The 15,040-nt window shown below is 42.2% G+C and overlaps 1 protein-coding gene across 6 annotated transcripts in view; it reads left to right on the forward strand.

Moving 5' to 3' along the window:
- LOC114785402 (probable E3 ubiquitin-protein ligase HERC1) overlaps positions 1-13,627 on the forward strand; it is a 53,611-nt gene extending 39,984 nt beyond the window's left edge. For all 6 annotated transcript variants that reach the window (XM_028971636.1, XM_028971632.1, XM_028971630.1 and 3 more), the window contains 27 exons: positions 14-141; positions 243-367; positions 1,162-1,377; positions 1,483-1,610; positions 1,828-2,027; positions 2,147-2,252; positions 2,512-2,643; positions 2,768-2,869; positions 3,045-3,218; positions 3,451-3,741; positions 3,938-4,003; positions 4,375-4,500; positions 4,638-4,776; positions 5,755-5,936; positions 6,074-6,229; positions 6,468-6,590; positions 6,679-6,781; positions 6,873-7,042; positions 7,735-7,873; positions 8,526-8,695; positions 8,900-9,069; positions 9,353-9,518; positions 9,706-9,782; positions 10,463-10,715; positions 10,906-11,058; positions 11,447-11,752; positions 12,039-13,627. In XM_028971636.1, the coding sequence (XP_028827469.1) occupies positions 14-141; positions 243-367; positions 1,162-1,377; positions 1,483-1,610; positions 1,828-2,027; positions 2,147-2,252; positions 2,512-2,643; positions 2,768-2,869; positions 3,045-3,218; positions 3,451-3,741; positions 3,938-4,003; positions 4,375-4,500; positions 4,638-4,776; positions 5,755-5,936; positions 6,074-6,229; positions 6,468-6,590; positions 6,679-6,781; positions 6,873-7,042; positions 7,735-7,873; positions 8,526-8,695; positions 8,900-9,069; positions 9,353-9,518; positions 9,706-9,782; positions 10,463-10,715; positions 10,906-11,058; positions 11,447-11,752; positions 12,039-12,224 (4,287 nt within the window). In that variant the 3' untranslated portion in view covers positions 12,225-13,627. The remainder of the gene's footprint in view (positions 1-13; positions 142-242; positions 368-1,161; positions 1,378-1,482; positions 1,611-1,827; positions 2,028-2,146; positions 2,253-2,511; positions 2,644-2,767; positions 2,870-3,044; positions 3,219-3,450; positions 3,742-3,937; positions 4,004-4,374; positions 4,501-4,637; positions 4,777-5,754; positions 5,937-6,073; positions 6,230-6,467; positions 6,591-6,678; positions 6,782-6,872; positions 7,043-7,734; positions 7,874-8,525; positions 8,696-8,899; positions 9,070-9,352; positions 9,519-9,705; positions 9,783-10,462; positions 10,716-10,905; positions 11,059-11,446; positions 11,753-12,038) is intronic.
- Positions 13,628-15,040: the final 1,413 nt, after the last annotated feature.

Raw genomic sequence — 15,040 nt, forward strand, 5'->3', positions numbered from 1 at the left:
TTTGTGTTGGTAGGTAACAAGCTGCAACTGGAACAATGCTTTGGGTTTACTGGCCACTGGCTCTCAGGATGGGACCATCCGGCTTTGGGAGGTCTCTCAGACCGCTGCTGACCTGCAGTGCACACTTACCTTTAGCCCCAGGTGAGGCAGCAAGACTACAGTGATTCAGTGCAAATTATTCCTGACATTCATTTAATACGCTGAGTTTGTAAGAGTGTGATGGGTGTGGTTTGTTTATGCAGCGAGGACACTCAGGGTCTGGAAGGCTCTGTGGGAACCCACCTGCTTTCCTCTGTGTTCTGGAGCCCTGGGGCTACGTTGCTGGCTGCATCCCAGAACAAACTCATCAGCATATGGACAGTCAACGGTCAGTCCCACCACCACACGGCTGTACTGCACCACCGTGATGAGCTAAAACACACACACCCACACACACATAGGGTCTGCATGGTGTTTACAAATTCAGTAATCGAGATGATTCCTACTAGGTCCTTTGTGCTTTAATGACCTACACACAGTATGATTTTTTTTTTTTAGATGCCACAGTTCTTTTTTTTTTTTTTTTTTTTTTTACCTTGTTTAAAGTGTGAAACTTGGCCTGGGGGTTTGCTGCTCCACATTTAAATTTTTGCTTGTAGAACAGTCTTTATTCAGCCAAGCTGATTATGAAACTGGTTTGATGCGTCTAGCATTTAGTACCATAGTTTACCCTCCAAAAAAGTTATTAATTGTAATTTATTCTAAATTGACTGTAAAATAAAATACATTATTGGTTTAATCTTGTAAAATGTTTTTATACTCACATAATGCTGCACCCTCCAGGTTTTTTTTTGTTGAAGTGGTACTACTTTCACCCCAGGCTGAGTGGGTGATTCCTTTGTGCTGCTTTCCACCTCAGATGAGACTGAGCCAAGAGGAATTTGCAGCACTTTTGTTGATATATGGTTAATTTTATGCATAGTTAAGCTGTCTGAGGCAAAGGTTTGCTAAAGTATTAAGCAATGTGCCTATATGAAGTTGTCCCACAATGGCCAATATTGGTTGTTAATTGTCAATTGGTTCAGTGTTAATTGCTTTGGGATTTGTATGAATTTCACTTTATCCTATTGATTTAGCATATGTATTGCCATACTGAAAGTGCTGTGATTGTATGACTTCAAGGGTCCCAGGGGCATGTGGAGGCACAGCCCTCGTGGGTGACAGCTCTCTCTTGGGCTCAGACTCCCACTCCATTTACCAGCCAAGAAGCCGCAAATCAGGTCATACCTGCCGAGAGCATGCTGGTGGGCCGTCTGAATGGCTCCCTCTGCTGGCTGGAGGTCTCAGAGGACCTCCGTGTGCAGAGCACAGAGCTGCCTCGCTGCCACCGGAAAGAGAGTGAGTTGTTAGCTCAAAATCTCCCATCTGACCTTTTTGAAGCATTTAGTTCATGTGAGGTTAGTGTGATGTCCCTGTGTGTGTCTTTCCCTCTCTGTGACGCAGGTCCACAGTGTATCGCCTGGCACAGTGTAGATAAGCCCTTCGCTGTGGGTTACCCTGATGGCAAGATTCTGCTGGCCACAGCTCAAAGCCATGAGACAGAACAGCCTGTACTTCTCTCTGCTTTCTCTGTAAGTGAGGCAGCGTGGGGAGCTGGAACTCTGCAGCTCTGTCCACTTGGACTGCCCACAGAGCCTGGTGCTGACATTGTACACAGCCACACACTTCATGCACAAACACTAAGAGACTTATTAATACCAATCACACCCAAACACTTAGTATTTGTTTTATTGTAACTCATCAGTATATGTTTTATAAAATCCTCCTGTCTTTTGTATGCTTGTTCAGGAGGGGATCTGTGGGCTAAAGTGGGACCCCACTGGACACCTGCTGTTGTCATGGGGCCGCTCAGAAGTGGTGAAAGTTTGGGGCCGTGTCAGTGGGACATGGTGCACTCTCCACTCACTCTTCCACACGGGCACGGTCAGCACAGCTGAGTGGTGCTCGCTGCCTGGAAAAGGTCCAGAACCATGCCTCATGCTGGCTGTGTGAGTAGTTGTTAATAGTTAGCTGACTCACTTTGGTAGGATTTTTTTTACTAGCTTGGTATTTGTAGTTGACAATGGACTTTGGCGTTGTACAGTTTTATGTTTTCCCCTCCCTGCAGAGGATGTCAAAATGGTCTCCTGTATGTGTGGACTGTACCACAGGGGGGCACCAGTGTATCATTGCCTAATTTCATGAGCTCGTCCTCATGCCTGGAAAAGGGCAAGGTCTGTTCACATTTGAAGTTTTGGTAGAATAGTCTGTATAAATGTTATCTCAATATTTGCATATTTTGATTATGATGATGTATAACAAATGTATCTCTTAATTTAATTTAAGTAAAATAAAGAAAACCAGTGTACAGGCTGTACACTGATTGATTTTACGTGATTATGATATTTTACCAAAATAGCTTCCAGCAGATCATCTTCCAGATGTTCCCCTTTATAGAAATAATAAATATGTATATGTGTTTATGATCCTCAGCGAGGCAGTGCTAAGTGTGTGTTCAGACTGAGCGGCCATATTACAGCAGTGAAGACGTTGTGTTTTTGCCCAAGTGGAACTGCACTTGTGTCAGGAGGCATCGGAGGTCTTCTCAACATCTGGTCGCTCAGAGTTAGTATTTTCAATTGATTGTCAGGATACAATGTACTTTTTTAAATTAATTTCAGAACATGGCAATTAATAGAATAGTAAATGTTTTTTTTTCCTCTTTCCTGTCATCCCTGTCATTGTCTAGGATGGATCAGTCCTTCAGACCATCATAACAGGACTTGGTTCAGTGATTTGTACCACTTGGATTCCAAATGTAGGGGTTGCTGCTTGCTCTGGAAGATCAAAGGTATAGAATGTTTAACATTGTCATTGCATCAACATTTTCTATTGTTCAATTGTATTGTATTTTATATAGATTGATGAATTGAGAGACTTGAGTTCGTGATGTGATATGTAGTTGCAATAGTTGTATTCAAATTCCTGTCATATGTATGCATACAGTGTTTTTACCTCCCTTATAGGATGTTTTGCTTATTCGCTGTACCCAAGACTGGATCTTACAGAACCACGTGCTGGCATCCTGTCGCTCCGTACTCCGAGGTCAGGGCATTCTGGGTCTCAACCGGGCACCATGCATGGCTGTCTTGTTGGAGCGGCTGCCCGTTCTGCTGCAGGAGCAATACAACTATGAAAGGGTAAATGCTTTGACCTCCTGCAGCCTCAGCGTTTAGGTTATAATGTGCTATGTGCCCATGGACATTTCCACTGTTCTGGGAAATTAGCCAAAAACACTAAGCTTCTTTTTAAGCCAGCGGTTAAATAACTACATGTGAGTACAGAGGCCAGGTTTCTGAGTGCTCAGAGGTCAGCCTATCCTTTGATAGGGCAGATTAATCACAATCTGGATGCTGCTATTGATCCCCACAGAGTCACGTGATGGCTGGGGACCAGCTGGTGCATAGTGCCTTCCTGCAGAGTCTGGCCTCCCTGGCCGTAGGGCTTTCCCTGGACCAGCTCTTGTGCCGATTGCCTGTGCCCCCTCATCATGCTGGGGCTGATGCTGAGGCACAGCACTGCCCATTGGAGTGGAGCTGGCTTGCCACCTTCTCTACCACCGTCAAGTGTGCAGAGGCTTTCGCCAAGGGCAATGCTTTCCCAGAGTCCTTCATGGTGCCTGAATTCCATCAGCCTGGCGTCACAGAGCTCAATAAGCCTCTGGTGAGGTCATCAAGTCATATTAATGGCTACAGATTTTGAAAAGTCACTCTATTACAGAACCCCTCCCAAAGTAAATATTTAAAATATTAGTATTAGAAAATATCTTGTTAACTGTAAAATTAAAGGTCTGAATTAGAGCTTTGATTGATGGGCTGTGTGCTGCTGTATTTAATCAAACGAATGCCCTTTTTCACAGGACAACAGCAAGTGGAGCTTCATGATGGACGAACAGCTCATGTCATGGGCCACCACCCGTCCCGAGGTGAGACCTGTTTCTTACCCACAGCCGTGTCTCTCCACCTCAATCATACATCTCAGTCTTGTGAAGCCCTGGGATCCCAATACTCACCCAAGGCCAGGCTCAGTGTCCTTAACATTATTAATGACGTGCTCTCCATGTGTAGACAACAGTTCAATAGACATCCTCATGATTGCCTTGAAATGAATAGCCGCAGACCATAAACTAATACATGTTTTTTCCTCATCAAGATCTGAGATGTATAATAATATTTCACAAAGTAATTACAATTCATGACAATATTGATACAGTATTTATCTGTATGTCTGTATTTATATTACAATGTGCAGTTCTCTTATACATGTCTGTGTGTGTCTCTCTGTGTGTTTTGCCAGGATTGGCAGCAGGGAGGAAAGAGTGAAGTCTATCTTTGGGGTAACGGGCGTCATGGTCAGCTGGCTGATGCGGGTACAAACCTCACTGTGCCAACTCTGGCCCCGTCACTCTGTCAGACACAGCAGGTACTCTTGTGCATTGTTTAAAAAAAGAAAAAGCCCTGAGGCTCTCAGCCATACCTTGCTTTAATCATGTTTAGGTTTTGTGAGGGGTACGTTGACATTGAACATTGAAGTTTACAGATTTCTGGGTGTTTCGTCAGGTTGTATGTGGGCAGAACTGTACATTCTTGGTCCAGACGAATGGCACAGTGCTGGCCTTTGGAGAAGGCAGTTATGGAAGACTTGGACAGGGCAACTCAGATGACCTCTACACCCCGACAATCATATCTGCTTTACAAGGTTAGGAGGAACATCCTAAGGAAGTAATTTATTTTTATGAAAAATGTAAAAATGTAATTATGATTACAATTTGAAAGAAACAATGCCCAAATTCCAATAGGACTGTGCATTTTTCCCTCTTTCATGAAATGAAATGCTGAAAATATCAATTTATGTAACTGTACTAGTGATTATATAATATGATGTGACATATTTGACATTTTTGTATCGAAATATCCATTCACAATTTGCACATTATTGTTTTTAAGGCATCAGTATTTTCAAATGGGCACCAATTTATATTCATTTTGACTTTTAATTAATGTAGTACCCCTTATTTATTCTTCTTGCTCATCTGACATCTTGTTTGCACATTTATATTCAGGTAGTGCGGTCTAGTGCTGCTTTCTTAAATGACAGTTTAATTACAGTTGTAATTAATACAATCACATTCAGACCATATTCAAACCCCTCATGATTTAAATACTGTTCAGCTTTGGGCTTTGATTTTGACAAATTGTGGACAAACTGCATTGCCATGATGTCCAGTGATGTGCCCCCCAATTATATACAGGTGTCGAAAACGACATTCCAACTGCTCATGGTAATTTCTTTGACAGCATTGCTGAAGAAAAAGCCATGACTGCATTTGAATGATGCCAACACAATCCAAAGAAGAGTATAAATACATACTGTCCTGAAGTGTAGAATTTTCTCTTTACAAAAAGATGTTGCACAGAGAGCAGAAAAGAGTGCAGCCAGAAAGATGTAAAGGAGGGCAGTGCTTGCTTAAAGGAAACCTAAATTTTATATGTAGTTGACAGGTAATATTAACTGGTTTCTCAACTGATACAATACAAAAGAGAATGTAGATTAAAAAGTCTCCCAATCATCTGATATTGCATGTGCATTTTATAATTTTGTCATTTTCTTGTTATTCGCAGTTGTTTTTCTACTAGTTGTTCTGTTATGGAATGTTCTTGTGGTTTTTCCAAACAGGTTATGTGGTCACACAGCTAGTGACCTCTTATGGATCGGATGGCCACTCACTTGCCCTGACAGAGACAGGAGAAGTATTCAGCTGGGGTGATGGGGATTATGGGAAATTGGGCCATGGGAACAGTGAACGTCAGAGAAGGCCAAAACAGATTGAGGCCTTGCAAGGAGAGGAGGTAGTGCAGGTACAGTGCACAGAAAACACACAAACTCTTGACAATATCATATCATTATATGCTGGAATAAATGTCTCCAAATTCTGGTAATACTATATATTTAGTGAAGCCGTCTATATGAAAATTTGCTGTTCCGGTCCTCCTAGCTGGCTTGTGGGTTTAAGCATTCTGCTGTGGTCACTGCTGATGGGAAACTCTACACCTTCGGTAGTGGAGATTCTGGCCGATTGGGTCAAAGGTCAACATCAAACAAGATGCTTCCTGAAAGAGTAGCAGCACTGGAAGGCTACCACATTGGACAGGTAAGGAACCATAGGCTCTTTAAGTATGCAGGATGTTTTCTGCTCCCCATTCAGGTGGATACAGAACACTGGAAATCCAACTGAGAAATTCCCATCGTTTCTTATTTTTCTCCATTTAAACATGAGATCCTTTCTGGGGGGTGACCAGATCATATATATATATAATAAATAAATAAAAAAGGGTCAGGACCCTCAGGTTGCCACAGAACACATGAGATGTTAATCTGTTTTGCTGCAGGTCTCCTGTGGTATCAATCACACACTGGTTCTGTCCTCTGACGGTCTGACTGTTTGGGCATTTGGAGATGGGGACTATGGGAAATTAGGAACTGGGCCTTGCACTGTGAAGTGCTATCCTCAGGTAAAGTGCAATCTACAAAATAAAACACAATCATGAACCATGAACATGCACTGTCCAAGAATACCCATCAGTCTCTTCCCATCTACAGAAAGTGGAGCTGCTGTGTAATAAGGGAGTGAAGAAGGTAGCATGTGGCACTCACTTTTCAGTTGCTTTGACTAAGGACGGCCACGTCTACACGTTTGGCCAAGGTAGGAAAGGAGACTCTGCATGCACACAGTTAAGGTGTTAAATAAGCAGTTGTTTTTCTTGTCTTTATTTGTGCAACCTCTACCCTGACAGAGCGTTTAATTGGCCTCCCTGACTCCATGCTAAAGCACCACAACCGGCCGCAGGTGGTGCCAGCGCTGGAGGGCGTGTTTGTGGATGACATTGCTGTGGGTTGTGAGCATGTCCTTGCTCTCTCCTCCACAGGGGACATTTACGCCTGGGGCTGCAACTGTGAGGCCCAGGTACACACACAGAGCACATGCGCACTGGCCTTTGTTTAATAAAATGTGATACAATCAAAATGCCAGGATGCCCCCTATAATTCATATTATGAATAAATATTTATCACTGCATTTTAAATTAACTATATTATAAACACAGTTGTGAAATGTAACATAAAAAATGCTGAAAATGTATTACAATTAGATCCAAGATTATTAATAAAGATAGATGTTTTGGATCCTTTACTTCTTGGGGTTAATTTGTATATTTTATAAGTGAGCAGCTAATATTAGCAAGTGGTATGAAGTGAGTAAAAGAGGTTGGGATTCTCATTCCCTTCTCCTGTTGTTCCTGTCAACTTCAGTGTGCCGTGGTGGGAAATTAAGTTTATCTGTGCCTATCTGTGATCCGTCAGTATGGGTGGTGCCTTATTGATTTATTTTGCTGAGGCGACTTGCTTGACTGATGATGTCTTACTGGCAGTGCTGACTCTGTAGCTGCACGTGTCCCACCTTACCCAGTTGAAAGTGCTGTGATAAATGTTTAATACAGTCAATGCTGTCAAAAGTTTTGGGGACAAAAAGTTTTTGCCCCAAAAGTGTTTTTAAACATGAGAGAGGTCTGAGGCCAGAAGAGCTCAGATATCATGGGTAATGTGGGGTGTTTCACAAGTTGATATATAGTTGTGTTAATAGATTCTGTTTTTCTGTAGCTGGGCCTGGGTCATGCCAACCCAGTGAAGGAGCCCGTACTAGTCACTGCTGGACGGGCAAAGAATATTCGGCAGATCTCTGCAGGACGATGCCACAGTGCGGCCTGGACTACACCACCCCCATCTGCCAAAACCTCAGGTACACACACAAGCATATACTTGCCCTCAGATATACAGCTGTGTATAATTTTATATATTTTTTTTATTTCAAATCCAGAATGAACCTCTTATGGGGGGAAAAAAACATGAATTGAGTTCTTTAATTGCAGAGTCTTGTCTGTGACTAATGAACATTACAGATTAAGTGGCTCTTGAGAACGTTGTGTAAAATGCATCATGTAACTAAACACTTGTTAAAGCTGTCCAGGTGGACACTACACTGACTAACAGTACCCAGCATACAGTATATGTGACATGGACTCAGGGTGCCGGTTTCTCTGAGCCTGGTGCGGTTTAAAGTATTTAAGCTACGCGGACAAATCATATAAAAAATCATTCTGATGTGATTGCCTGCACTACAGCTCATGAAAATTGATGAACTTGCACATTCACCTGAAATGCACTCACAATTTTGGTCACAGTCTGGAGCCCTGCATGTGATTTTTCTATATATGGGTTGAGATCGTGATATATTAGACAGCCAATCAGCACTGAGTTTAGATCTGTTTGGTTGTCAGATGTGGGACTTTACCAGAAAGTTTTTTACCCAGCCCTACTTACACATGCAATCTGCTAATTTGTTATAATACAATTCTTATTACAAATAACATTGTTATTGTTCATTATACCAGGTGGTCCTGGTGGTCTGCAGTTGGGTCTACCCCTCTCTGTACCCCCTCAGTACAATGCCCTGAAAGACTGCAGCCCCGACATCCTCAGCACTCGCCTCAGGGTTCTGTACCACTTCTCTGACCTCATGTATAAGTCCTGGAGACTCCTCAACCTAGATCCCCGCAACCAGGTAACTGGGTCTCCAAACTTCTTCTGATGTTAAATATTCTTATTTCATTGGTGAAAAGTTTGTGCTAGTAAGGAAGCTCAAAACAGATGGGCACTTAAATGAATATACATCATTTAGCACTGATCAAGTGTGTGTTCGTATACATAATTCATGTACGTATTGATTATGCAGACACTGCAGGTCTCATTGTCACTGTTGCTGTAGGTTTCTGGCTCGCGTTACAGTTCAGGGACTGCAGCTATAGTTCAGGGCCAGCTGAGGGGCCTCTTGTCCCCTAAAGTCAACACCCTGCCTCTGGTGCGCTCCATCGCCAGGACCATGACCCAGGGCAAAACCTACGGGCCTCAAATCACGGTCAAGAGAATATCAACCAGGTGACATTGTTAGTGGGTCTGTCTTTCATTTGAGGACTGAGACTGTAAGAGATAATTGAATAATGAATGCTTTTAGATTTTAGTTATTTGTTAGTTCATGCAGTCTTCATAATATGTTGGGAAATAGTACTCTAAATTTAATTTTAAAAATTCTAGTAAAGAAACAGAAATACGAACTGTTTCTGCACCCACAAAATTTTGCATCATGTTACCCCTTCAAAATGAATCTGTGTGTTGACAAAAACAAGATCTGACAATTGTCCGTTTCCAATTGTTAAAACAGGGGGCGCTCAAGCAAGCCCATATTTGTCCAGATAGCCAAGCAGGTGGTGAGCCTAAACCCCACGGAGCTCCGGCTGCCCTCTCGTGCCTGGAAGGTGAAGTTGGTGGGGGAGGGCGCAGACGACGCCGGGGGCGTGTTTGACGACACCATCACCGAGATGTGCCAGGTGGGTGTTACCTTCTCACACGCAGTAACATCAACAACCAAGCCACTTTTTGGCTGGCCGATGTCCAGGTGTTTAGGTCCTCTGACCTGCAGCTCTTATGGGCCAGCAGGGCTGGGCTCTCCACAGCAGCTGTGTGTGTGATGTTCTGTCTTCTCTCATCCTGTTCTCCTATTTGATGTGTGTGCAGGAGCTGCAGTCAGGGGTTGTGGACCTGCTTATACACACACCGAACAGCGCCGCCGATGTAGGCAGCAACACTGACAGGTAAGCAGGTTCTCCTTCTTTGTTGAGATGAAATCTAACTGAGTTTGAAAATATAATCTGTGGCTGACCATACGTCTATGACTACTGTATTTTAACTTGGCACTGATCAAATCATTCAAACGGGGCCATGTCATATCAACTATATGACACTCCTCAAAGCTTTGTGCTGTGATAAAATCATTTCACACCCTTGATTTCTGATAACCACCTTAAGACAGTCTGCTCATCTAACATCCTCTCATGAAGCTGCTTATGATTTTTGGCAATAGTGTGCAAAATAGTCAAAAAGGTAGAGTAATAAATTTAAATAAATGTTAACTAGAATGTTAATACATTTAAATAAATGTTAAATGTTCAACAGAAAAATCTAATCTAGTTAACCTGTGTGTGTGTGTGTGTGTGTGTGTGTGTGTGTGTGTGTGTGTGTGTGTGTGTGTGTGTGTGTGTGTGTGTGTGTGTGTGTGTGTGTGTTTTTTCACTTATTGTGCACTTGCATTTTTAGATGAACAGTGTACAATTTTGGTGCATAACCATTGCTCTAACATAACCATTGCTCTAAGATTGTTTTGTCCTGTATATAGATTCTTTACTGGACAGAGATTATTCTAATATCAGATCTGGCTTGAATGATAAAGTTGTCAGTCTTGATTGAAGAACATAAACGATATTGCCTCCGGCAGATTTCTGCTGAACCCTGCAGCAGTTTCTGAAGAGCACCTGGGCCAGTTCCGATTCTTGGGTATCCTGATGGCAGTGGCGATTCGAACCAAGAAGCCCCTTGACCTGCACCTGGCGCCGTGGGTGTGGAAGCAGCTGTGCACCATCCCTCTGAGCGTGGCCGACCTGGAGGAGATTGACCTGCTGACCTTCCGCTCCCTGCAGGGCATCTTGCACCTGGACAACAGCAGCATCACAGAGGAGAACTTCACAGTGGTGAGCAGACGTACTGTAGACTACTGTGGCCAATTCAGAAACCCTGCAACAGCCTTCAGATAATCAGATTTTATGTAAATAAAACATTTCGCTTTTTAGTGTTTAGTGATGTCAAAGTTAAAATTGTATTTCTACTAAATATATACTTTAAAAAAATTAATACATTTTAATTCTTTCTTCTGCCGCACAGATGATTCCTCTAGACTCATTTGTTGCCCATAGTGCTGATGGGAAGCTGGTTCCAGTTGTTCCTGGAGGCCAGAACACAGCCTTGACTTACTCCAACAGAACAGAATATGTGGAGCGAGCTCTGGAATACAGGCTGCATGAGATGGACAGACAGGTGCTGCTGTAATATAGTCTTTCACTACATCACACTGGATACACAGCTGAGGCTTTTCTATGAAGATCTGATGTTCTAAAACATAACGAATGGGCATTTTCTGATTTTTATGACTCAGTTTTGTTGCATCTTATACATTAGATTAGATGTTTAAATATCCATTTGATCAAATCTCTGGTATCCAGTAAACAGACACACAACCAAAGGGTTTCCATTTGACCATTTTCACTTTCTGTTAATAAAAGGGAATATAATTTTTCAGTATGGATAGGGAAATATGACAATAAATGCCATTATGTTTATTAGGATTGTTATTAATATTCAAATGAAAAATGTGTAGTAACCTTGAGGTGAACAGAAGTTAATCTATCTGCCATGTGTGGGATAGGTGGCAGCAGTGCGAGAGGGCATGTCCTCCATTATCCCCGTGCCACTCCTCTCCCTCCTGACTGCTCGACAGCTGGAGCAGCTGGTCTGTGGCCTGCCTGAGGTCTCCGTGGAGATGCTAAAGAAGGTGGTGCGTTACCGTGACATCACTGACAGCCACCAGTTAATTGGCTGGCTCTGGCAGAGCTTGGAGGAATTCACCAATGAGGAGAGGGTTCTGTTCCTTCGCTTTGTGTCTGGGAGGTCCAGACTGCCCTCCAACCCAGCTGACATCACACAGAAATTTCAGATCATCAAAGTTGATCGGGTGAGACTATAGGGTTTCCTTCATCATTAACCCTTCCTTTCATTTTATGTAATAAATATCATCAATAACATAATGAAGTTATATAAGGATTGAATGGTTAATGAATGTACAGCAATATAAATATGTTAGTCAATACAGAAGTACTTTTTATAAACTAAATCTACCTTATTAAATAAAATTTCACTTTTGTATATATATCTCACACGCACGCGCACACACACACACACACACACACACACACACTTCTAAAGTATTTATTTGAAAAAGTGTGTTTGTACCCCTACAGCCCATAAATGGCCTTCCCACCGCCCAGACCTGCTTTTTCCAGCTCCGTCTGCCCCCTTACACCAGCCAGGCTGTGCTGGCGGAACGCCTGCGCTACTCCATTCACAACTGCCCGTCCATCGACATGGACAACTACATGCTGTCCCGCAACACAGACGCAGCAGAAGGCTCTGATACCGAGTACTAAAAGACCTAAAGCAGCGGCCGATTCCTGAAAGCACAAGCCTTTGTCCCAGGGTCTCACTTAAAGCCTCCTGTTGTCTTTCTAGTGGAACAGTTCATCTGCTCTAGGTACCGACGTTTTTACCCAGAGTGCACTGCAGACTCTTTCAAAGGCAGAAGCAAAAAAACTTTCTTAAAAAGCAGCTTCTTTGCTTTTTTTGTGTGTGAACGCTATTCCTTTGGGATTTTTTTCATAAAGAAAAAAATTATTCAATCACAGTTTTTGGGAGAGTGTCAAAGGCACTACATTTAATATTATTGCAAGCCCCGTGGCTGCTAGCGTTACATGAAAATAATTCATGGCCATAGTTAGCAATAGCAGTCTGAAACTGCAGTGAGAGTACGAGCTGAGTAATTGATGGTTTGACTCTCTCAAGCACATTAAGTGCAATGCTGGTCTTTCTGGCGCCTGGTCACAGCGCTAAAACATGCTACTTAACCCACTGATGAACTGATCCCAGGGAACTGTGACTGTTCATGAATCACCCAGTACACAGAGACATTTGTTCTGTAAAACGCTGTATTTTGGATGAATGTATATTTGGCATACAATGCACACATGCACTGAGGTCTGTTTTTATTTGCCAAAAATTACCCGTACCACCGTACGGTTTTTGTGTTTATCAGAAACAGATTTTAGTCTTTCATAGCTATGAACGGTATGTTGCTATAGCCTTTGTTTTTGTGCTCAGCGGATATAGGGGCAGGAACGATGTGGTACTTTTTTAGCCTGTGGGCTGAAGGTCATTATTAGAGCTGTTTCCAAGTATATTTGAAATTTTGTGCTTTACTCAAGCCCCCGTTTCAGTTTTAGCCCATGCCTACACAAGTGTGAATTTGTAGAGGGGCAGATTTTTCTAGCTTCTGTGTAGAGGCGTCCATGATTGTGTGCTGTGAACTGCAGTATTTGCTAAATTATTAAAAATGTAGTTTTATTTTTATTTTGAAGAAAAGGGGTTTCTATGAGAGCAGTTTTTCTTTTTTTTCCACTCAAGGGAAGCATTTTTGCTGATTAGTCCCATTATAGTCATCAGAGTGGCATGGTTGTCGTGTGATGTTTGCACTTTAGACATGTATGCATTGTGCTTGAGCAAAATAACAATACCAGTAATTACAAAAAAAGGAGAATTGTTCAGTAACGGAGCATTTCGTATGGTGCTCTTTATGTCAGTAATATTTTCCATCATATCAAACTCTTAAATCTGTCACTGCTGCTTCCTGCTGATTTGCTGTCATGTGGAATTGGAGTGTTTGCACCCAATTTAAAGATGGGAGTCAGCATAAGCAATATGAAACATGGTGATTGATTAAGCAGAAATATCATGTAAAAAGTAAATAAATAAATAAAATATTGTGTTGAAATTTGAACTGTGCACTTTGTATTGACAACCTCATTTTCATTCTTCCATCCAACCAAGCATTTTGGCCACAATCCAGCCTCCATGGTGAATAACATTTAGTATCTCATTAAATAATTATTATCTCAATATAAGTAATTATTATCTCATTAAGTTCATATTATTATAAACTTGAAAATGAGGTTAGTACCTGCCAATTTTGAATTAAATTTGAAAGAACATCGATTACATTGAGAAGTTGATATTTCTTATAAAGACCTACATTTTTAGTGGGATTGTTGTAGCTGAAACATTTTGTAGTGAAAGTGAAGTGATTAATATTGTGAAACACTCCAGCACAGCACACGGTCTGCTTTTAACCATCACCCTTGGTGAGCAGTGGGCAGCCATAACCGGCACCCGGGGAGCAGTGTGTGGGGACGGTGCTTTGCTCAGTGGCACCTCAGTGGCACCTTGGCAGTTTTGGATTCGAACAGGCAACCTTCTGATTGTGGGGCCACCACTGCCCCTGCTAGGCCAACACTGCCCCATTTATTCACATTATCACATTAATAAATCACAAATGCTCAGCATGTGAAGTTTCCATGCTTACATTGTCTCCTGTAGAACAAAACTGACCAAGTCCTATGAGACGAGGTTCCAGCAGAGACCAATTTTCCGTCTGCTTCACAGTCTTTCAGGCAGGTACACGACCAGTGCTGCCATTTCCAGGGGTTTTCAGCAGGGCTCCTTCTGGCCCATCAGCTCTGCTGTTCAGTTAATTGTCAAGTCATTTTTGGGCTTAACAAGGTGTACTGGAGCAGGGAAAATTTGGTGCTTTTGAAATGTAGAAATCCAGGCATTTTTTCCCCACAAAATTCTAACATTTAAATTGAAATAGACATTACATGTAGTTGGCCTACTGTGGTTCATTTAGCCAAACATTAAGAAAATTAATCCTTGTTATCCTTTTTATCAGCACTAAGTGGTCACACATTTCATGCAGTTCACACGCTCTCACGCCAAACATGGCATTACTCATACTTATAAAATTATTAATGTTTACCGCACAGAAATTCCTACAGTGTGTTTTACAAACAAATTAAATAATAAAAAAAAAGTGTCTGTTTTATCGGCTGCAGAAATTGGAAAACCAACATGTGTGTGTAAATTCACAGACATACATGACTTTGCAGAAAGTGAAGTGATTGTCATTATGATACACAGCACAGCACATGGTGACACAACGTAATGTGTCCGAAATACAGCCAAATTCTCCCACACCACCCCTCTGCTATGTTCCCTCCACTGGCTCCCAGTAGCTGCATGCATCAAATTCAAAATACTGATGCTGGCCTACAAAGCCAAACATGGAGTAGCCCAATCCTACCTCACAGCCCTTATTATACCTCACACTGCACCTCGTATTCTTCGAGCCTCCAGT

Source organism: Denticeps clupeoides, chromosome 3 (genome assembly GCF_900700375.1).
Source record: "Denticeps clupeoides chromosome 3, fDenClu1.1, whole genome shotgun sequence".
NCBI lineage: Eukaryota > Metazoa > Chordata > Actinopteri > Clupeiformes > Denticipitidae > Denticeps > Denticeps clupeoides.